Genomic DNA, 23,620 nt, shown 5'->3' with positions numbered 1-23,620 from the left:
ATGAAAATAAAATTAAACATATTTAATTTTTTATTCAAGATCTCAAAGTACTTCCTCCTGAGAAAGTATCTCTAATTTATCTTTAGGGGAAAAGACTTTTTAATATAGATGCGTGGCTTATAGGGGGAGTCTCCCAAGTGGTGCTCAGAACCCAGCACTAATCAACCAGGTCCAGGACCAATGCAAAGACCTGAGGATTTCAGGGCAGCTCAGGCCCTGTTCTGCTATGGATTATCGGACCATCTGGTCATGCTCAGGAGGCCTCCAGAACCATATCCAACATGCCTAGATTAGATGGTCACGTGGTGCCAAGGCTCAAATCCAATTTAGGTACATGCTGGACATGAGCCCTAAACTGTCACCCTATCTCTGGGCTCTGCAGTTTATTTTACTAAATCATAAAAGACAGAATGTATGCTATATTTTTGGAGCGTATATGGTGCTCAGACCTCTAAAATTTAGATGCAATTCTTTTTCTTTTTTTTTTCTTTTTTTTTTGGTTTTTGGGCCACACCCTGTGACGCTCAGGGATTACTCCTGGCTATGCGCTCAGAAGTTGCTCCTGGCTTCTTGGGGGACCATATGGGACACCGGGGGATCGAACCGCGGTCCGTCCTAGGCTAGCACAGGCAAGTCAGGCACCTTACCTCCAACGCCACCGCCCGGCCCCAATTCTTTTTCAATCATAATCAAACTATCGTAATTTCCAACCATATGAAATTTTTCTTTTTAAAAAAAAAATAAAGAGGTAAAATAAGAGGTAATTTACAAGATAAAGAATCAAATAATTTGACTGGAATCAATGTCAGAATGTAGTGTTTTGTTTTGTGGCCACATCGGGGGTAGTCGGGGGTTACTCCTGGCTCTGTGCTCAGAAATCTCTCCTGGCAGGCTCAGAAGACCATATGGGATACAAGGGGCAGAAACCAAGTCCATCCAGGGTCAGCAGTGTGCAAGCCAAACGCGCTACCTCTGTGCTATCGCTCCAGCCCTGTATTTTTTTTTTAAATACTTAGAAAAATAATAAGTTTACTCCTTAATGTTGATTTTATATATTTAGTATTTAGGATATAGTTACTAAGATAAAAGCTCTAAACTATGGTAAAGCTACTAATAACTCATATCAAAACTACTTATTTAAATACATTATCTGAGTATAAATCTGATGCCTAATAGTATACTTTTATTATAAAAGTTTATGGTAGAATAGTGAAATTAAATTGTCTATATTTATTATTTAATTTGGAGAGTTGGACCAGTCTGATTATGCTTAGTACCTACTTATTTCTGGCTCTGAACTCAGGGATCACCAATTTCTGGCAGTGTTCAAGGACCAGGTTCTAAGTGGGGTGAACCATGTGCAAGGCAGGGAACTGCCTCACCCACTTGTACTTTATCTGATCCTAAATACTTCTCTTTATAGTTTAACACTTACCCTTTTTTAGTAGATAACCCTTTTTAACAATATTTTTATAAAAGGCATCTTTCGTTTTACGACGAATTGTATTATAGATTTCTTTACCATCCACAGCATCATTGAGTACTTGTTCTTGATCCTGAAATTTTAAAAACAATATTATTATTTAATGAATTCTTTACAGTAATGAAGTAAAATTTATCAAACTATGAAAAATCTATTTTTCTTTAAATATTAAAGTCATTTTGTACTAAAATTTAAATTAATCTAATGCATTTACTAAGGTCATTTGCTTTCTACAATAATTCTTTCTTTAAAGTTTTCTTTTCATTTATGCTTATCAAGAATATGAACTATTAATTACAAAATACATAATATTTATGTTCTGTCATGTTTTATAGGAAATTTGTACAACACAATACAAGCTAGTAATCAATTCGTACATAAGTCAAATTTGTGCTTATAATTGTGCAAAAAATATTAGGTGAGTGTTGAAAACTAAACTGAGGCGAACTAAGATGCATATGCCTAATTATTCCTTAGTTTTCCTGTGTTATAATCCATAAACATTCCATCCACAAATAAAGGACATATCCTTCTACAGCTTCACAATTTTATAACCCTTCTTATGGTCACTTCCACAAGTAAACTACTTTTTTCAATTCAATTGAGAGAGTTATCTTAGTTTTGAATTACCTTACCAGCTAGCATGTACAATAACCTATGCTACATTTTTATTAGATCTTTATTTTTCAGTTAAACTGATTAATTTTTTTCTTTATTTTTTGGTTTTTGGGTCACATCCGGCAGTGCTCAGGAATTACTTCTGGCTCTATGCTCAGAAATAGCCCCCGGCAGGTCAGGGGACCATATAAGATGCCGGGATTCGAACCATCGTACTTTTGAATGCAAGGCAAATGCCTTTCCTTCATGCTATCTCTCCGGCCCCTAAACTGATTAAATTATTGAGCACTGTAACTATTTCTACTTATATATATCCTATAGTTTTATATCAAGAGTATATGTAACACTGTAATGTTTTGGAACTGTGTGTTTTTGAGCGTAACCAGCTTAATCTCTCAGAATAACAAAAAGAAATGTGGTGTCAAGAAGACTACTACGAAAGAATTCATAATCAACCTACAATATTATCATCAGAATCTACCAAATTCAATTTTAGGTTTGTTTTTATTTTCTTTTGGGGGATGGTCCAGGTGAGTAGGGCTATACTACGTAGTGTTCAGGGCCTTAAATCTGATGTGTGCATGAGATCATCTGTGGTATCAGGCTTCAATGAAGCCAGGTTGGATGCAAGTAAGATAAGTCTCTTACCTACTATACTCCCTTCCCTCCCTCAATTTCAGTATTTTTTCTTCAGTAAATCTGCTTATCTACTATAATTATTATTTGTTTGCTACAGATTTTAGGTGGTCCAGGTAATCGATTTATAAATGTTTTCTTAAATTAGTAAGAGATTTTTGCAAATCCTTTTTCCTACCATTAAAATTAAAAGTTTTTCATCATTCTAAAAATCATTTAGTTTACTGTCATAATTTTAGAGTTAAATTTCACTGAATTAAATCCTTTACAATTACATTATCATTTGTAATGTACTATGGTTGTCTTCACACTACAAAGGGAAAATCTAGTAGTTGTGATAGAGACAGATTTCTAGCATAATGGAAAAACTTTGGCAACCTTTGTCCCAGAGTCTGATGCTATAGTGGGATTAATCAACTACATATTTTCACACTGCTGGTGAAAAGGCCCTCATTTATTGTCACAGTGTACCTTAAATATCACTGTGTAAGATTTGTAATTCACTTTGGCCACAATAAAAATAAAAAAATAAAGAGAAAAAAAAGAATAAGTAAAAAGTAGAATAAATGTGAGAGTGTGTCTGAAATACTATAGCCTGTGATGTCAGACCATGCTTAATTTTGAAAGGGTTTCTAACACAATAGTATGTTGAAATATAATCAAAATCATGCATTAAATTAATATGTACCTACATTTTATTCTTGCTAGTTACTAGAACATAAGGCCCTCATGAAGAATTTTACCCAAACTTACTACACTACCAGTAATTTTAGACAACTGATAGGGTTGACGTAAGTTTACATACTCATTGTATATTCTATAGTAAAAACTTTTTTTTACATTTATTATCTTCCTTATGTAAAATATTACAAATTTTTCATAAGTGATCTAAAGGTCTTAGTGATGTCAATACAATGTCAATTTCTTTGTTTTGCTTTAGGTTGGGAGTTCCAATTGACTGTGCTCAGGCCTTACTAATTGTTCTGTGCTCAGGTAGTAGTGCTAGAGGGATTCAGGGTTCATATGTAAGTCAGAATTAGAACCTGGGTTGATGGCATGCAAGGCATATTCTTCATTTACTATAGTATCTCTCTTGCCCTTCAAAGTGAAAATTTCTGAGGATAATTTGTGTATATGTAAATTTATTTAAAATGTTCTTACTATTAAAGAAATTATTTACTCAAAAAAAACATAACATTTTTGCAAAATATACTATACACCTTTAACCTAAAATTTTATTAATGCTTTTTTTACCAAGCACTATTCCAGAACTTTCATGTTTCTATACTTTTAAACTATATTGGGGGAACTTTTTTGTTCCTATAAACCTTTTTTATACACAAGTATTACAGCATAAATGCATACCATACATTTTAAAAACAGGCTAAGTACATTAAAATACACAGTAAAACATTTTGCAATTGAAATTATTAACTATGAAAGACAACAAAACACATTTAAATTATAAAGAAAATGACTAAGACAAAGATGCAGGTGGTTAGAAATCAGATGTTTAAAAAAAGTATAGAAGACCACTTTTATTGTCCTTTTATTAACTTCTTAGATTCTTTTATTTTAGTTTGGTTTTTGTTTTTGCGGCCACACCCAGTGGTGCTCAGGGGATACTCCTGGCTCTGTGTTCAGGAATCACACTTGGTAGGCTCAGGAGACTACATATAGTAGTCTCAAACTCACTGGTACTCACGGTTAGAAATCATTCCTGGAGGTGTTCAGAGGACCTGATGGGATGCCAGAGATCAAACCCTCATTGGCTAAAAAGTGCCTTACCCATTGTCCTATATATCTAGGACCACAGAAAGTTTTTTTTTTTTGGTTTTTCTGGCCACACCCGTTAGATGCTCAGGGGTTACTCCTGGCTACGCGCTCAGAAATTGCCCCTGGCTTGGGGGGGACCATATGGGACACCGGGGGATCGAACCGTGGTCCTTTCCTTGGCTAGCGCTTGTAAGGCAGATACCTTACCTCTAGCGCCACCTCGCCGGCCCGACCACAGAAAGTTTTATTCTTTTTTTTTCCCTTGGGTTTTTGACCCATACCCGGTGACGCTCTGGGTTACTCCTGGCAATGCACTCAGAAATTGCTCCTGGCTTAGGGGACCATATGAGACACTGAGGATCAAACCGAGGTCCATCCTGGGTCAGGCACATGCAAGGCAAATGCCAGCCATATCGCTGCACTATCATTCAAACCTAGGTCAACCACATAAAATGCAAATACCCTATCCACTGTACTATCACTCCAGCCCCTGAAATTAGAATTTTTTTAAAGATGACTTTTCTAATCGCAAGCATGACAATGGTTATTACAGTCGATAGAGTATTAAGTATAAGCATCTAAAATGAACTCATTAGGACTAAGAAAAAGTGACAATAGAGATACTGCACACCAGTGTACAACTTTAGTTGTAAAACAAGTACTTGGTAAAACAAAATACCTCAAAATCTTCTTAGTCACTTTTGTAGTAACTTTTCTGACTTCTGCTTCCTTTCCTTAGTACATACAGTTCAGTAAGTATGGTGAGAAAGAAATAAAAGCTAAGCCAATTTACCAACAAGCTCATGAGCAAGTCAATCTTTTCTCTGACTTGTCTCAGTTACCTTCCAAATCTTGCCAAACACTATAACCTCTTCTTTTTAACACTGGCTTTATTTAATAGTGCAAACGATGCTCAAAACTCTCTTTCCATAAAACTAAACACAAATAGGACATTTAAATCTTTCTTGGTCTTACATCTTCTTGTAGCTATCATACAATTTTTTTACTTACCAAGCTCATTTACATAAGCCTGGCTGAGATTTATTCTTGCTGTCACCACCTTTGTTTCCAACAAACTCATTGCTTGATGCAATGAAACTTGGCTTCTACCCCCAACATTGGTTCTATTCTCATAAAGCCACCAAGGACTTCCTAATTATCTAGAACCAATATAAATAGAAACTAGAGATTCTCTCTCTGAAAAAGTAACAGGCAGCTTTAAATTTATTTAAATTTTATTGTATGACCATGTACATAAACATAACACAGGAATGTTAAATGCATTTAAAATAAATGATAGTTATAACAAAAAGAAAAGCACTAACCTGCATTGGCACAGGTTCCTTAAGATAATACCCTTCAACAATTTGTTCTTTGCGATAGTGATCTATGATGTCCCCAATGCTGTTAAAATAAAAATTGCTAAAAGTGACATATCTGTCTCATAAACATGAAAATCTTTAAAATACACACAAACATTAAAGCAAGGATTATTTATTTTCACATTTTCAAAGTATAATACCTAATACATAATTTACACATACATTAATACAGTGCTTCTCAATTATTTTGTCATGCCCCCGTAGGAAGAAGAAAACATTTTTCGTGCCCCCCACGCGACTGTAAATAGTATCTTTATTAAAAAAAAAAAACTTCAACCTGCAAAACAAAAATATCTAAAATAATTTGAGCTGATTTTTTTAATCAGAGGTGATGCCTGGATTAATGGTTACAATGAGCACGTTTTGCAATGCATAGCTTTTCAAAGCGGGGTTAGAAGCAGGACACAGCAACTGTCAGCTCCAGAGACATACAGAGACATAAACCTGGGGCTGAGCTTGTTATGACAGCGCCCCCCTTTAAGAACTGCATTAATAGGATAGATATGTAATCATAAATCACTTTCAAAAACCAATAATGATCTCAATCTGTAAATCACTGGTTTACAGATCAGACTACCTGAGTCAGATTCTAGTTTTCTAGTACTTTATAGGTACTACTAGAAATAAAGAGAGATTAATGGGCAAGAGCAATAGTAAGGTGGTTGCCTTACTAATTTTTTTTTATTTTTATTTCTCACACCACACATGGTCCCCCAAGTCTGCCAGGTCTGCAGAGTACCTAAGCATCTAAACCCTGAGCACTATTGGGTGTAAATCAAAAGTAACAAAAATAAAAGAGGGACGGGAATTAAATGTCTATTTGAAAAAAAAAATATGCTGGAGTATTTTTAAGGGATCGAGACAAGAAAACTGAGAGTGAATATTTACTTATATAGATGTGAGTTTAGGTAAATTAAAATATCATCAAAACATTCACGTATCTTTTTATAAAAAATTACTAATATAAAGGTTAAAAGTCATGAACAAAAATTTTACCATCATTTAAGTTGTATTTAAGTGTAAACATTTCCCTATAATAAGTCAACTAACTTTCTTGAATATTCAAAGGACATAATTTTAAACTTTCCTATAATACATTGAAGAAGAGAGTATTTACTATTAAAGTTAGGACACGTTTCTCAAAATATATTTTGTTTAACCTATCGCCTGTTTTTTTTATGCATTTCATACAGCTATAAAAATGTTAAAGTATGTAGAAATCTTTGAGGAGTAATAATTAGAAAACTTGAGTTCATCTCATTTTCTTCTGATAATGGGGCCTATGAGACATATTTTTTGAGATTATTTATTTATGTTTTTGTTTGGGGGATATAGCCAGCAGTGCTCACTGATTACTCCTGGCCCAGTACTTAGGGATCATTCCTGGCAGTGGTAGGAGACGTGTATGCATGTGCTTGTGTGCGTATGTTTTTTTTCCTGATAAGAGTAGAAGACGATCAAAAGAAAAGACTCATGGTGGTGATGGGGGGAGGGGGGGCACATGTCTCAAACTCACTGGTACTCACGGTTAGAAATCATTCCTGGAGGTGTTCAGAGGACCTGATGGGATGCCAGAGATCAAACCCTCATTGGCTAAAAAGTGCCTTACCCATTGTCCTATATATCTAGGATCATAGAAAGTTTTATTATTTTTTTTTCCCTTGGGTTTTTGGCCCATACCCGGTGACGCTCTGGGTTACTCCTGGCAATGCACTCAGAAATTGCTCCTGGCTTAGGGGACCATATGAGACACTGAGGATCAAACCGAGGTCCATCCTGGGTCAGGCACATGCAAGGCAAATGCCAGCCATATCGCTGCACTATCATTCAGGCCCTAACTTTTATTCTTTTAAAGAAAAAAATGTACTATTATAGTTAAAAATTATTTAGAGGAAAATAATAATTAGTAGAAAACACATTTGAAAATAGCTAGAGACCATAATAGAAAACTATGTTTCAAAGGTAAAAATAATCAATCTATGCAAAACAATAAATATCAAAGGTTTCTCAGAACTGAAAATACAATGAATTGTGTACTACATCAACGGATAACTCTTGCCTATGAGCTGATACAGAATACTATTAAGCAAGATAGTACTTACTACTCAACAGAAAATTTGAAAGTTTGAAGCAACTAAACAGAGTAGTCTTCACCAATAAGCAGAACTTTTATTCTTTTAAAAAATTGATCATTTAGTTCATTGCCTACCTGCACATCCCTAAAGAAATATTCATGGGAGAAAATAAACCAATTTTCTAGGTAGACCATAAAGTTCTTGCTAGGATAACTTTAAGAAAAATTTAAAAGATTTTATCTTTGAAACCTAAACTATGTTCACTATAAATTTATTTGTGATATACATGTGAGTTTCTAGAGATACATTTTATATTTCATTTTGAGTTAAATAAAATTATGACATACTCTTCTCTAGACTCTAAGATATGTAATTTTCAAGTAATCACCTAAACAATCCTCTTTCCTACTGATTGTCTCCGACATATTTTTATATCTCGAAATTCTTTTTTTTTTAATAGTTTTTATTGAGGTAAATGTGAATTATGTCTTTTCACAGTTAAGTTTAAGGTACATAGTGCCAGTGAATTAGGGCAATTCCCACCACGCATGCTGACTACCTGCCGCCCCTGTTCTTAGCATGCATCCCAATCCCGTATCTCCACCCTTAGCCCCCTGGATTGCTGATATAACAGATCCCTTTTGCATATCGTTTGTTATGGTTCGGGACTCTTGATTCCATTGTTGTTGACTTTGAGTTGAGTTACATCCCTGAATTCTTATAATAGACTACCATCTTCTATAATAGGGATGGCACTAATAACACAGGACCATTGATATTTTCTTAAGTCACAGTAACTACATATTTCAAAAGGCAAATGTTATTAAATTCTAGAATAAAATTATTTGTCTCTAGTACATTTGTAATATATTTAGTAGAATATGTTAAAATTATGTCTCGTCTTTTTTTTTTTTTTGTCTCGAGTCTTTCTAAGTAAAACTGACAGCTACTACTTCCCTTTGCTTGCAGACAACTCTAGTTACTAAGGAATCAGGATAGCAAAGCAGGGTCTGTTACATTTATTTATAAAATAATTCAACTTTAGAATTTTATATCTAAACAACAAAGGGTAATCCAAAGGTGTGAGCTCAGAGGAATTACTCCATTATTAGTATTACTGCTATAATGAAGTATCTATTTCTAAAACAAATATTAAATACTACAATTTTTTTAGACATCAGATTCACATAATTGTTAGCTTTTATAATTTTTAATATTAGGACTAGAAAAATCCTATAGCTTTTAAGATAAATGATGTGGTTATTAAAAAAAATCTAGAAGTAGGGGCTGGGGTAGTAATACAGCAGTTAGGGTATTTGCCTTGCAAATGGCTAACCTTGGTTTGATCCCTGACATCCCATATGGTCTCTGGAGCCTGAGAGGAGTGAACCCTAAGTTCAGAGTGAGAAATAAGGCCTGAGCCTGAGTGCCACTGGGTTTGTATGCTATTGTTAAAGTTAGAAAAATAACCCAGTAACTACAAATAAAAATATAAACTTTAAAAAAATTACATGGTGGGCCCAGAGAAACAGCACAGTGGCGTTTGCCTTGCAAGCAGCCGATCCAGGACCAAAGGTGGTTGGTTCGAATCTGGGTGTCCCATATGGTCCCCCGTGCCTGCCAGGAGCTATTTCTGAGCAGACAGCCAGCAATAACCCCTGAGCATCGCTGGGTGTAGCCCCCCCCCAAAAAAAATTACATGGTAACATTTGTAAATCATATAGCACCCATAAATAACATTTTTCTACTAAAATTTCTACTGCTAAAGAATATAATAATTTTTCTTAGGTTATTTTTTTTTGCAGTCCTTTAAATAACATGTGAATTTAATAAACTTGGCAATAACTGATTTTTAGAGTAGCAGTTATGTCAAAGAAAACAATTATTATAGAGAAAACAGTATAAACTATCAATTTAGTCATACTTACATTTTCAGATATTACTACTATTAAATTCTAATACAGATCTTATAGCTTTAAAAAGTCATGACAAGAGTGATATTAAAGTAGGTAAGGTGATTGACTTGCAAGTGGTTAAGCTAAACATGGTTTGATCCTTGCTCTGCTTATGCCCTAGGAGTGATTCCTAGGTACAGAAACAGGAGTCAGTTCTATAGATAGCTGGGTGTGGCCCATATATACCTTGCCCCAAAATGCCAGTATCTTTCATGTAATTCTAATTCTTATAAATTATATTCTAAAAATGTATAACAATTTTTTTAAACATAAAATACATAAAACTTCTCACAACTTACCTGTTATAGTATCGGCCTCCCATCATAAACTGATTGTTCGGCGTTGGGCATATTTTAAACCGTTGAATATTTTCATTAGTCCGAAAATAAAGTGAATAGTCACCAGGAGTATTATCTGAGGGTCTCACAAGAAAACTGCACACCTGCCCAACTGTAAAAATTAAGCTATTAGTTTTATGTCCTAATTATCAATAAAAATTATTAAAGTATTATAATTAAAAAGCATATTCAAAAAGTCAAAAAATTTCACTAGTTTTTATAATAAATATATTTTATTATAATATGAGTCACATTACCTAATATATCTTTAATTACATAAAAGAAGTGCAAAAATTTACAACAGTGACTTCTTGCTATACTGTCTATATTAGAACTGCTAACCCATAGAAAGCTCAAGACCCTAGGTTTGATCTATGCCACCACATGGCTCAAACACTGTTGAATGTTCGCCTGGTGAACCTTAGCACTACCAGTTCATGCAATACTACATCTTCTGGCTTCAGCACTGCAGTTAAGTGGAGTAAAGCCTAGCTGAGAGTAGCCCCCTGGATCCCTGAACACTCACTGGTAGCATCCTCCAAAACCCAAAGATGTCTATACTGATTATAATTTGGGTATAATCTAACCACTGTTAGGGGATACTGGGTAAAGCCGCTACATCTTAATGGCATATCTACCTATCGAGTATATGAAGGAATAAAAGTAAAATTTGCTGAAGAATAGTCTTTGCCACTGCTAATAAGATAAGTAATATAGTTAAGAGGGCATCTTTTACATGAATTAGGTCCTGGGTTGATACCTTGCACCCAAAAAGTAAGTCTCTAATAAAACAGTATACAGATTTACAATGGTACAATCAAAACAACTGAAATGTATGTACTCATTATCAAAGCCAGTATATACAAATTATACTTCATTCAACAGGTATAAACCTAAAATTCACGTGGCCTCAAATTATCATGTTAATATTTCAAATTAATTTTAAGACAAGCCAATTTTATATCTTCAGTTGTCAGTGGCTCAAACTAAATTAAGATACTTTGCCTTCAATGTATAATTCCAAATACATGTTATTCAAAAAAAAAGAAGTCATGTAAAGAATACATTATCAAGTAACTTCTGTGTCCAAGGCAAAAAATAAAAATTATTCCAAAATTATGTATTTATACACATTTTTCAGAGAAGTAAATCACCAAAGTTTCAAAATAACACATGAGGGGCAGAGAGACTGTAAAGCCTTGCATACAGTTAACTTGGCTTTGATCTTCAATTTGATTGTATTTTCTCCCCTGAGTCCACCAGGACTTTTTACTCAGGAGTAATTCCTAAGTACAGAGCCAGGAATAGGCGCTGAGTACCACAGGTGTGGTAATGAATAAATAAAAAAAAAAATAAATAAATAAAAGATGACACATAAGCTTAAGAAAATAAATACTACAATAAGAAAAATAAACTGATTATTTTATATGCCTATAAGACAAGTATCTCAAGTAAATGTTTGGTGGTGCAGGCCAAAACATATAAGCTTTTATTAAAAATTCAACATAATAACTAAAATAAGCAACTATTTCCATTCTGAAAGGTAACACCATCATTTTGGTTGTATATTTCGTATCTATTACTATCATAATGTTCTTTATTTTTATAGTCATTTAACTTATATTCTCCAACAACTCTTCAAAAATTACTCCAAATCTTTTAAGAGTATAATTTAAAATGGAATGATGATTGCTTAAAATAGCTCACATAATACTTTAATAATAAACACTGCATCCCATTACCATATTGAAAAACTCACAAATTTTGATTGTTTTTAAAACTAAAATTTCCAAAATATACATGTGGTTTAAAAGACTCTTAAATCTTAATAAGGTTTACTTAATAAATAGTAATAATAAATCTTAACACATTTACTGAAAAAATATTCAGTAGGTAAATTAATTCAAGTTTTTTTTTTTTTTAAGGCCACACACCCAGACTGTGACTCCTGGATCTCGGCTCAATAATCTCTGCTATAGAGCTGGGGAATCATATGTAATGCCCTAAATCAAACCCAGGTAGGTCACATGCAAGGCAACCTTTCATGCAGCACTATATATAGCTTCTGCCTCAAATTAACTCAATCCTAAGTACTTAAGAAAATTGACAACGATAGGGACTTTCTAAGTAATAAAGCCACAATACAGGTAGGTTAATTTTGACTTTGTATGTTCTCAATAACTGGAGAGGTTTAGAAACTTAAAAATGAATACATTAAAACCTGGTGATGGTATAAGAGGAGAGGTGCTTGCCTTTCATACAGATGACCTGAGTTTTATTCCCAGAAAACCATATAGTACTCAGAAACTCATTAACAGTTATTCCGAGCCCAGGGCAAGAAGTGAGCCCTGAGAATAGCCAGACAGATGTGACTCAAACCAAAACACTCAAAAAAATACTCAAAAAATACTCAAAAAATAAAATAAGGTCTATGTATATAATTCTAGAAGTGCACAACAAAGATAAAGACAATAATATTTGCTGCAATTGACAGCAAAAAGTAAAATGCATAAATTTTGTAAGAGATCAGTAATAAATTGTTATGTCACTATAGAATAAAAGGTACATGTACAAATGTCAAGTGATCTCTTAAAAATTTAATATATATATATATATATATATATATATATACACACACACACATGAGTGTGCATTTTTCTTTGCGTGTATTGGGGTATGTGAATAGGAGTATAAATAAGCTAAGAGAGTTATAAACACAGAAATCTAATAGATATACAGAAAGATACTCTTATACATCCTCTGAAATGAGAACAGCCTGGGCAGAATGTGAGCACTTCAATGAATTCTATACTAAACATACTCCAACTAAAAAACATCAAAAAAGAAAAATTAGAAGGAAAAGAAATCAGGGCCAGAGAAGTAGATTAAGTACAGTGTGTAAAGCATTTGCACTGCACACAGTTGATCCAGGTTCAATCCCTGGCATCTTGTATGGTATCTGAGCACTGAAAGAGTGATTTCTAAATCAAAGCCAGGAGCAAGTCCTGAGCACCTACGGATGTGTCCCCTCTTCCTCCCCTCAGCAAATACAATACTCCTTTCTATGAACTGGGAAAATATATTGCATACATCAAATGGATGCAAAGGTAAAATACATAAAGTCATTAAAAAGGTAAACAAACATAAGTACCTGTCATTAGTAAATTATAAGCTTCTTGTTTGGAAATTTTCCCGTGAAACCATCTTAAAAAGAGAACAAATTAAATATGTAAAGTCAAAATTGTTTTTTTTTTGCTATTACCTCAAATTAAAACAATGCTACTGTAATGCTTAAATCAACTCACATAAACATACAGCAACCAAATAACTCACTCCTTTTATATTTCTTACTATATTTTGTAAGTATATTTTTAATATGGAAAAATTAGAATTGGGCTTTTTCCATTCTGAACACATATTTCTCTCCCCTTACAGTTATCTAAGTAAATTTTGATCAATAAGACTTTTACTTTTAAAAATTATATTTATTTATAATGTAATTACTTTTATTATAATTAACCTGCCAATTATCCATGTAAAAGAGGAAATTACTTTGATCTTGATTATGAAAAGTTGTTTATGCTTATGTTACGGTCTTTTTATTGGCAGTAATAGTAGTACATGAAGAACTCAATACAGAATTACGCAGGGGAAATAAAAAGTTAATTTCTTATATTTATCTTCAAATTAATTTTCTTATAATATGTGCTAAGTTCTTTTCAAATAAGATCAATATGGTGGAATCATACTTTATCGTTAGAAAATAAGATTGATGAAGAGAACTTACTCCAATTTTGCATACAGAAAAAAAGATTGATATTATTATGCATTCAAGCAAAAAACTTACAAATTAGGTTGCTAGAATATTATATATTGTGTATACTTAAGATAAGCCTTTAATATTATTATGAATAGCAATACAGTCAAGATCCACACCATAACAAGGTTATTTAAATTTTACCTGAAAATGACAGATTAGATTTTTAAAATTATAATTACACGACTTAAAATAATCTCATTTATTTGAAAGACTGTTATCTATCGTCCTGACTTAACAAATGTCAACACCAACTAAACATGTTAAATCTAACAATTACAGATGAACACTTTATCACTCGGTAATAACATGTTTAGGATTTATAAATATTTTAGTAGAGGTTTAGAAACATCAAGTTTGAAAATAAAATTACAAAACTAAAATAACTAAAGCATATTAGTGTTTTAAATGTGTTAGGGGCCAAAGAGATTGTAGAACAGGTAGTGCGCTTGACCCAGGTTTGATCCCTGGCATCTCATATGGTCCCCCAAGCTCACCAGGAGTAATTCCAAAGTACAGAGCTAAGAGTAACCCTGAGCACTGCTAGGCATGGCCCATAAACAAACAAAATATTTTAAAATAAAATAATAGAATAATATCTAGTGTTAGTTTCAAGGACTGATCACAATTTTTAATTATTTTACTACTTATCAAAGTAATAAAACAAGAAAGGTTATCTTTGTACATAATAAAAATTTATACTTTTAAAACTCTTAGGGGTTGGAGAGAAGGTGCAGGGGTTAAGAAGCTTGCCTTAGTTTAATTGCTGAGATCACATAAAATTCCCTGAGTACAATCAGAAGTGCTCTCTGAGCATGGAACCATCTATCAACATCACAGCAAACCTTTCTAAACTTTAAAATGTGAGAAATTGTGACATTCACATGTGAGCAAAATTTACTTAAAAGTTTATTTTGGTGATATAAAAGTTATATATATTTATAAGCCACATTTAATTAATAAAACTGCATTGCGTGATCCTTAAGATAAGCTTTAAAAACAGCTCCTGCACCAAATAAAGTATTCTATATCAGTCCAAAAAGCACCAATTTTCTTCAAATATATTTTTGGACAAATTTTTCAAATAGCCTTACAATAGCTTTTTTCCCTTGTAATAATACAAACTCACATTTTGCCTTCATGTGGATCTTCTTCACGGCCCTAAAGGGAAAGACATTAAGACAGTACTTCACATATTTGTTAATCTGCATATCAAAATTAATAAGATTTCCTCAGCTTCCTATAATGCATATGCACATTTCCTCTAAAAAATAATTTTCACCATTTGAACTTACCATATCATCCTCAAGAACCAGCAAAGTGCACATAGGCATCCATCTATGCTCCAGATTTGCCTGAGAACCCAATCAGACCTCAATAGGTTCCACCTTGGTCCCTCAAGCTAAGAAGCCTTTAGTTGCCGGAAAACTGCACTTAAAATTTGCCATATCAACCCAGGGTAAGGACCATGACCTGTGGGCTTATATGGCTTTAAATTTCTTCATCTATTCATATCTCACAGACATCCTAACTCTATTCACCTATGCACACAACACACAAATACACTTCCAGAATGAAATTGTCACAATGGGAAAGCAATCTACAGCCGTGATCACTAGACTTAGTGAATAAGGATAATAACCTTGAAGACTCACTCAGTAATATCTCTAGAGGAAATGTTGAGAATGTTTAAGGAGATTAAAGAAACAATGAAACAGCCAAGAAGCCAAAAAATAAATAAATAAAGGAGCAGAATGGAACAGAAATTAGAAAAACTACAAGCAGAAATAATGAAAGTAAAGAATTTGGTAGGTGAAATGAAAACTCATTGAAAGACCTCAGTAGCAGAGCAACAGTAGCTGTGGATAAAATCAGTGAGCTCCAAGATGAGAAAAAAAGAACCACACCTCCAAACAACAGCAAAAAAAAAAAAACAAAAAAAACAAAAAAAACAAAAAAAAAAAACAAGCAAACATTAAATAAATAAATAAATAAATAAGCAAACTCAAAAAAAAAAAAAGAATTGTGGGGTCATTTCAAGAGAAACAATGTAAAAAATTGCCAGAGTCCTAAAGGGTTAATAAGATAACTTCAATGAAAAGCAATAGTCGGGGCCGGCGAGACAGCATGAAGGTAAGGCATTTGCCTTCCATGCTGAAGGACGATGGTTCGAATCCCAGCATCCCATATGGTCCCCTGTGCCTGCCAAGGGCGATTTCTGAGCTTAGAGCCAGGAGTAACCCCTGAGCAGTGCCGGGTGTTACCCAAAAACCAAAAAAAAAAAAAAAAAAACCCAAGAAAAGCAATAGTCAAAGACATAATTGCCAAGAAGTTTCCAGCTCTGGAGAGAAAATTCTCCTAAAAACCATAGGTCTGAAGAATACTTTACCAAGCCAGATCTGAATCATATCATATTCAGATATGAGGAATGAGACAACTTCACAGACAAACAGCTCAAGAACTTCAACTTTAAAAGCAAAACTGCAGGGCCAATTTTAATGGAAGGAAAACAGCACAAACACACCAAATTTCTAAGAAAGATGTCACAAAATTCTAGGACAATAATCTCTTAATGGCAATAGACTAAATGCATCAATTAGAGAAAAAGAATAGCAAAATAGCTTACAAATGTGAATCCAATTTGAATTTCTGCTGCCTGCAAAAAATATCGATTGCAAATCAAAGTGGAGAGAGGGAGGGAGGGAGAGGAAGAGGGAGGGGGAGAGAGAAAGAGTGAGAGAGAGAAAAGAGAGAGAGAGAATGGGAGAAGGAGAGGGAGAGGGAGAGGGAGAGGGAAACTGGGAAATGTACTCTGGTGAAGGTTGTTGTACATTGTATGACTAAACTCATCATGAGCAACTTTATCTGAAAAAAACTAAACTGTATTATGCACAATCTTATAACCATAGTTTTTAAATTTTTTTAAAAAAAGGAAAAATGTTTTTTAAGAAGAACTCAGGTGGGGCCGGAGTGATAGCGCAGCAGTAGGGCATTTGCCTTGCATGCAGCTGACCCAAGAGGGACCTCGGTTAGATCCCCTGCATCCCATATGGTCCCTCAAACCAGGAGAGATTTCTAAGTGCATAGCCAGGAGTAACCCTTGAACATCACCAGGTGTGCCTCCCCATAAAAAAAAAAAAAAAAAGAAGAACTCAAGTGTCCAGGCTCCAGGCTCAAAAAGGTTATAGGAGACAGAGAAAGTCATTTCTTAATGATCAAGGACAATTTAAATCAGGAAGAAATCACTTTCTAAACATCTACACAACTGGTATATGACCAGCAAAATACTTAAAGCAACTGCTAATAGATTTCAAGAAGACTGATAGCAACTTAACAAATGAAAATATAATACTGCTGTCAAAAGATACAACTAGACTAAAACTCAGCAAAGAAATACTGCGTTTGAATGAAAAAATGGAAAATTTTGGTGGATATCCAGATCTAGGGCTTTTTAGCACATGGGACATTTTTCAAGTTGGACCATATGTTCAGCACAAAACATACCTCCATAAAGTAATAAGGATAAAAATTGTATCAATTATCTTCTTAAATCATGATGCACTGAAACCAGAAGTTACAGAAAGAGCTTAAACACCTGAAAATTAAAAAGCTCACTATTGAGCAAACAGTGGGCCAGAGAGGAAATCAAAAGATTCCTGGAAGTAAATGAGAAGGTAGACACAACTTAACCAAATTAATGGGACAAAGCAAAAGTGAGTGTTAGGAGAAAAGTTCATAGCTTTGTATGCATTCATCAAAAAGAAACAAAGAACCCATGTAAGTAACTTGACCACACAGCTTACAAATTGGAAAAACAAACTCGGAGCCAGAACAAAGAAGAAATCAAAATGACAATAAAGTCTTCCCATATACAAAAGCCTGGGCCATGATGTATTCACTAATGAGTTATTTTAAACTATTTTTTGTTTGTTTTGTTTTGGGGCCACACCTGGTGATGCTCAGGGGTTACTCCTGGCTCTAAGCTCAAGGATCACTCATGGTGGTACTTGGGACCATATAGGATTCCAGGGATTGAACCTGAGTCAGCCATATGCTATTTCTCCAATCCCATAGTTCTTTTAAACCATTACAGAAGACCTACTGCCAGTCTTTTAAAGGGTCTGTAGGTAAACTGAAGAGACAGAAACACCCCAAACAGTATCTATGAAGCAAACGTTACCCTAATATGAAAAGCAGAGACACCAAAATAAAAAAGAACTACCAGCCAAATACTGATGAACACAGATGCAAAGATCCTTAACAAAATACTAGCAAATAAAATTCAACAATTCATCAAAAAGATCATAGACCGTGAAAAAGTAGGATTAATCCCAGGGATAAGGATGGATTAATGCATAAAATTCTATCAATATCAATATGAGAAAAAAATAAAAACCAAACCATCATATTATTTGATGCAGAGTAAGCATCTGACAAAAATCCAGCACTATATTATAATAAAAATTCTCAAAATAGAAACTGAAGAGACTTTTCTCAGAATAATAAAAGTCATTTAACACAAGCCCACAATAAACATTATAGTCAATGGTTGGTGGGGGGATGGGGAAAACTAAAAGTCTTCCCTTTAAAATCAGGCACAAGACTTTCCACTCCCACCATTTCTATTCACTTTTATCCTGGAAGTACTTGCCACAGCAATATGCAAGAAAAAGCTATTAAGAGCATCCAGAAAGGAAAGAAAGAAGTCAAGCTCTCACTATTTGCAGGTGATATAATACTGTTTAAAAAATCCTAGAAACTGTTTGTAGAGTGGTAGACAACAAAATTAACACTGAAAATCATAACTTTCCTATATGTGAATAATGACATAGAAGGATAATTTTGTTAAACTTTCCATTCACAGTTGTGCCTCAGAAAAATCAAATAACTAGGAAATTAGCTTAAACAGATGAAAAATCTATAAAAAGAAAACTACAAAACACTACTTAGAAATAAAAAGAAAACATAAGGAGACAGAAACAGATCACCTGGTGATAGATTGAAAAGAATAAAATAATCGAAATGACAATATTTGACAAACCATTATACAAATTCAATGTGATGCCTATCAGATTCTCATGACATTTTTCAAAGACATAGAAAAAACACTCCTGAAATTCATATAGAACAATAAATCCCTTGAATAGCTAAACCAATCCATGGGCTGTAAAAGTTATGATGTATCACTTTCCCCAACTTCAAACTGTAGGACAAAGCAACAGTAACAGCATGCTACTGAAATGAAGACAGATACTCCAATCAATGGTAAAACTGAAAATTTAGAGATCAATTAATATTTAATAAAGGAGCAAAAAATAATGGAGCAAGGAAAGCCTCTTTAGGAAGTGATGTTGAAAAAACTGGTCAGCCACATAGGGAAAAAAAGAAGAAATGGAACCTCTTTCTGATGCTAAGCACAAAAGTCAAAACAAAATTGATTAAAGACCTGAATCTATAAGGATACAGAGGAAAACAGGCCAATATTTTCATGACACTAAAACTAGAGGAATAAAAATGAAATACCACTAACCAAGTTATTGGAAACAAACATAAACAAGTAGAACTACATTAATTTAAGGAGATTCTGTATCTCAAAGGAACAAAGAATACAGAATACAAAAACTGCCCACAAACTGAGAAAAATTATTTGTCCAGCATTCATTCGATAAAGGGTTGATATCCAAGATATATAATGCACCAGTAGAACTTTACAAGGGAAAAAAAAAACATTCAACCTCATAAAAAAATAAGAGATGAACAGAAACTTCCTCATAGAAATCCAAGTGGCCAAAAGGCACTAATCACCAGGAAATGCAAATCAAAACAACAATGAGAAACCATCTAACACTGAAGAGATTAGCACTCATCACCAAAAACAAAAACAGCCACAGTTAGCATGGACACAGGGAAAGAGTGACCATAAACAAATGTTGGTGGGAAAGTTAACTGGATTTTTGGGAAAACAATATTGACATTCCTCAAAAAACTAGCAATTGAGCTACCATATGACCCAGCAATTCCTCTCTGGGGAATATATATTTCACTGCCCCTAAAATACAATATGGAAAGGCTTCTGACATTACAGCACTATTCTCAATAGCCAAAATCTGGTAACAACCCAAGTCTCCAAGTGCAGACAAGTAAGCAGATAAAGAAGCTATTGCAAATCTACACAATGGAATACTAGGCAGCCATTAGAAAAATAACTGAGTCAGGAAATTTGATAATACATGGATGAACGTGGAAAATATCAAGTTAAATGAAATAAATGCAAAGGAGAGGGACAATATGCAAGATATAAAGAAACACAGTAGAAGAATAATACCCAAAGAAAATAAAAAGGTGGGGCCAGAACTGTGGCACATCAGTAGGATATTTGCCTTGTGAGCAGCTGACCTAGGACAGACCTTGGCTCAATCCGGATCCCGGATTCCCGGCGTCCCATATGGTCCCCCAAGTCTTCCAGGAGCGATTTCTAAGCGCAGAGCCAGGGGTAACCCCTGAGTATCACCAGGTGTGGCCCAAAAACAAAACAAAATAATGCGCGTTCTATACAAAGCTTCTTTAATTAAAACCTAAATCTCCTATATCTGACATACATCTGATATATTTCCTATATATAAATCTCCCACATATCACAGAAACAACAACACTGAAAGCCTGAGATCCAAATTACAACAATTCTCAAATTTAAAAAAGTGCCTTTCGGGCCGGAGAGATAGCATGGAGGTAAGGCATTTGCCTTTCATGCAGAAGGTCATCGGTTCAAATCCCGGCGTCCCATATGGTCCCCCGTGCCTGCCAGGAGCAATTTCTGAGCATGGAGCCAGGAATAACCCCTGAGCACTGCCGGGTGTGACCCAAAAACCACACAAAAAAAAAAAAAAAAAAAAAAAAAAAAAAGTGCCTTTCAAGTAGGTGAGGTGGGGGTCAGGAGGGAAACAGAGACAGTGATGGGCTAAGGTGAAACTGGTGGTGGGACTGCTGCTAGAACACTATATACTTGACTCTCACCTAAGAGTATCTCTGTAAATTATGGTGCTTCAATAAAAAAATTAAATTAAACAAATTGTTTTTAAAAACCTAAATTTTCCAGGCAGTATCTATCTCAATTAGTACATTCATTTTGTTTGTTCTGGGCTACATTCAGTGCTCAGGGCTTACACCTTGATCTGTGTTCAGGGATCACTCCTAATAGAGCTCAAGCAGATCTTATAGAAAATAGATCAGAGTTGGCCACATTTAAGGCAGTGCCCTACCTATAGTATTATCTTAATCATTTATAGTACTTCCGTAATGAAATATGTTTAGTTCCTAAGAAAAGTTGTATTATTTTACTGTCTGCAGAAAAAAAATCATCTTTTAGAATCTTCTAAATTTACCTTACCTTACTTTATACAATACTTCTATTATTTAAGACACTAATATTATTAAGTTCTTTATGTCTATAAGAATCTTAAAAGTTTAGAAATTATTTGTTAACATTCACCACTAAAGCACTAACATAAAGGTAAGTATATAATTTTCACTGACCAATAGGCTTAACATCCAGCACAAGTTTTCAGTGAACAGTAAAAAAAAAACCAGCAGAACTATAAATGTATCTACTTCAAACAATTTGGTTCCCAGTCATCAAATACGTTAAACCAAACTAAATCAAAAGTTCACAGAATGCTAGTAGTATGCAGTGTTACTTTTTTAGTCATATAAAAATAAAATGCATTTATTTTCAAGATATAAAAGCATAAAAGGAAACTAACCTAAGGAAATCTAAAAAGACAAAGGCCCTGAACCATGGGACAACATGTAAGTAAAATAGAAAAAATTGAATCATAGGACTTGCTTGTCAAGGAAAAACTGTACAGAGACATCAAGTACAGTTACAGAGGCAGTAACTTACTTAATATTAACCCACTGCCTTTTATAGGCAACAATGATACATCATAAAGGACAAAATCTGCATGGAGCTTACATCCTAGAACATAACATACAAAAACTATACAGAAGTGTTTAAATAGTAACAACAACTTCAAGTGGAAAATTAATCTTTCTAATTTTTATTGTAAGCATCATGGTATATAATTCTGTTAATGACGAGGTTCCATGCATAACACAATCTTATCCTACCTTCCCCCATTAAGTGAGAAATTCTTAAATCCAACAACAAATTACCTAAAATCTAGACAATCTCCAAATCTCAATCTACAAACTAAATTCCAAGAAGCGTATTATGAAAATGACACTGATTAGCAGAATAAAACAAAACCTGTGTCATTGTTCCTCTAAACTGGAATTATTTCACTCAAAATGACTATAATCATCTTAAGCAGTAAAATACAAAATTCACTGAACTGTTATTTTTTCTGTTTCCTTACCCTAGACAAACATGTTAGTTCATGACTCTTTATCTTAAGTCCCCTCTATATCCCCATATTCATTAACTACCATTTATTTTCATTAAAATTAATATTGACAGGGCTGGAGAAATAATACAGCGTGTAGGAAACTTGCCTTGCACATAGTTCAATCTCCAATACCCCATAAAGTCTCCGAAGCCCCAACAAGAATGATCTCTAAGCAGAGAGCCAGGAATAAGCAGTGAGTACCTCTGGGTATAGCAAAATAAATAAATTTTATATATAGTTTTTCTCGACACATATGATCCATGACCCAGAATTTCCAAACAAGAAAAAAATCAATTACACTAATTCTTTGAAATAATCATTTAAAAGGGGAAGAGAGTTTATATGAAGAAAATTAAAAAATGGGCCCAGAGAGATAGCACAGCGGCGTTTGCCTTGCAAGCAGCCAATCCAGGACCAAAGGTGGTTGGTTCGAATCCCGGTGTCCCATATGGTCCCCCGTGCCTACCAGGAGCTATTTCTGAGCAGACAGCCAGGAGTAACCCCTGAGCACCACCAGGTGTGGCCCAAAAACAAAACAAAACAAAACAAAATTGAAAAAGTAAATTTTAACAAAGAAACTGAAGTAAAGTCAACAGAGATTACTATATGCACTACAAAATATTTTTGCATTAATGGAATAAAACTCTCATACTGAAGAATACCAATGAATAATCTAGAAATTAAAGAGTTCTAATCCCAGGTCTTCAATAAATAGGTAATTATGAGTATATAATATATCATTATTTCAAATACTTTCCAAATTCTCTTGTTATGATGTATTTTAACACATCAAACTGTTTACCTGAACTAAAAGACAAGAGTAGCAAATAAAGATAGTCTCAACTTACATCTTCCTAAAGCTATCATCAAGCATGGGTTTCAATAAATTACCAACTTCCTAATATAATTTATAAACAAAAAATATTGTGAATTATAAAAGATCATTGAAAATCTTTCCATCTCGCTTGACAGCCTAAAAAAGAAATATGCATTACCAAATCTAATAATTATTATTTTGTTTCAATGATACAAAGTACTATTTCTGAAATACAAATGTCCCTTGAGTGCTGACCTGCTAGAAATAAACATTTATACTATAATAAAACTCTCATAAGTAATAACAATGAAAAAAGCC

The 23,620-nt window shown here is 33.9% G+C and overlaps 1 protein-coding gene across 1 annotated transcript in view; it reads right to left on the bottom strand.

Moving 5' to 3' along the window:
• RASA1 (RAS p21 protein activator 1) overlaps positions 1-23,620 on the bottom strand; it is a 125,561-nt gene that overhangs the window by 35,529 nt on the left and 66,412 nt on the right. Inside the window, exons 6-10 of the mRNA XM_049769090.1 lie at positions 15,210-15,241; positions 13,415-13,467; positions 10,225-10,375; positions 5,839-5,917; positions 1,436-1,556 (exon numbers count right to left, since the gene is read on the bottom strand). Of these exons, the coding sequence (XP_049625047.1) occupies positions 1,436-1,556; positions 5,839-5,917; positions 10,225-10,375; positions 13,415-13,467; positions 15,210-15,241 (436 nt within the window). The remainder of the gene's footprint in view (positions 1-1,435; positions 1,557-5,838; positions 5,918-10,224; positions 10,376-13,414; positions 13,468-15,209; positions 15,242-23,620) is intronic.

The sequence above is a fragment of the Suncus etruscus genome, chromosome 2 (assembly GCF_024139225.1).
Source record: "Suncus etruscus isolate mSunEtr1 chromosome 2, mSunEtr1.pri.cur, whole genome shotgun sequence".
Lineage (NCBI taxonomy): Eukaryota > Metazoa > Chordata > Mammalia > Eulipotyphla > Soricidae > Suncus > Suncus etruscus.
This window is presented reverse-complemented; position numbering and strand designations above follow the sequence as displayed.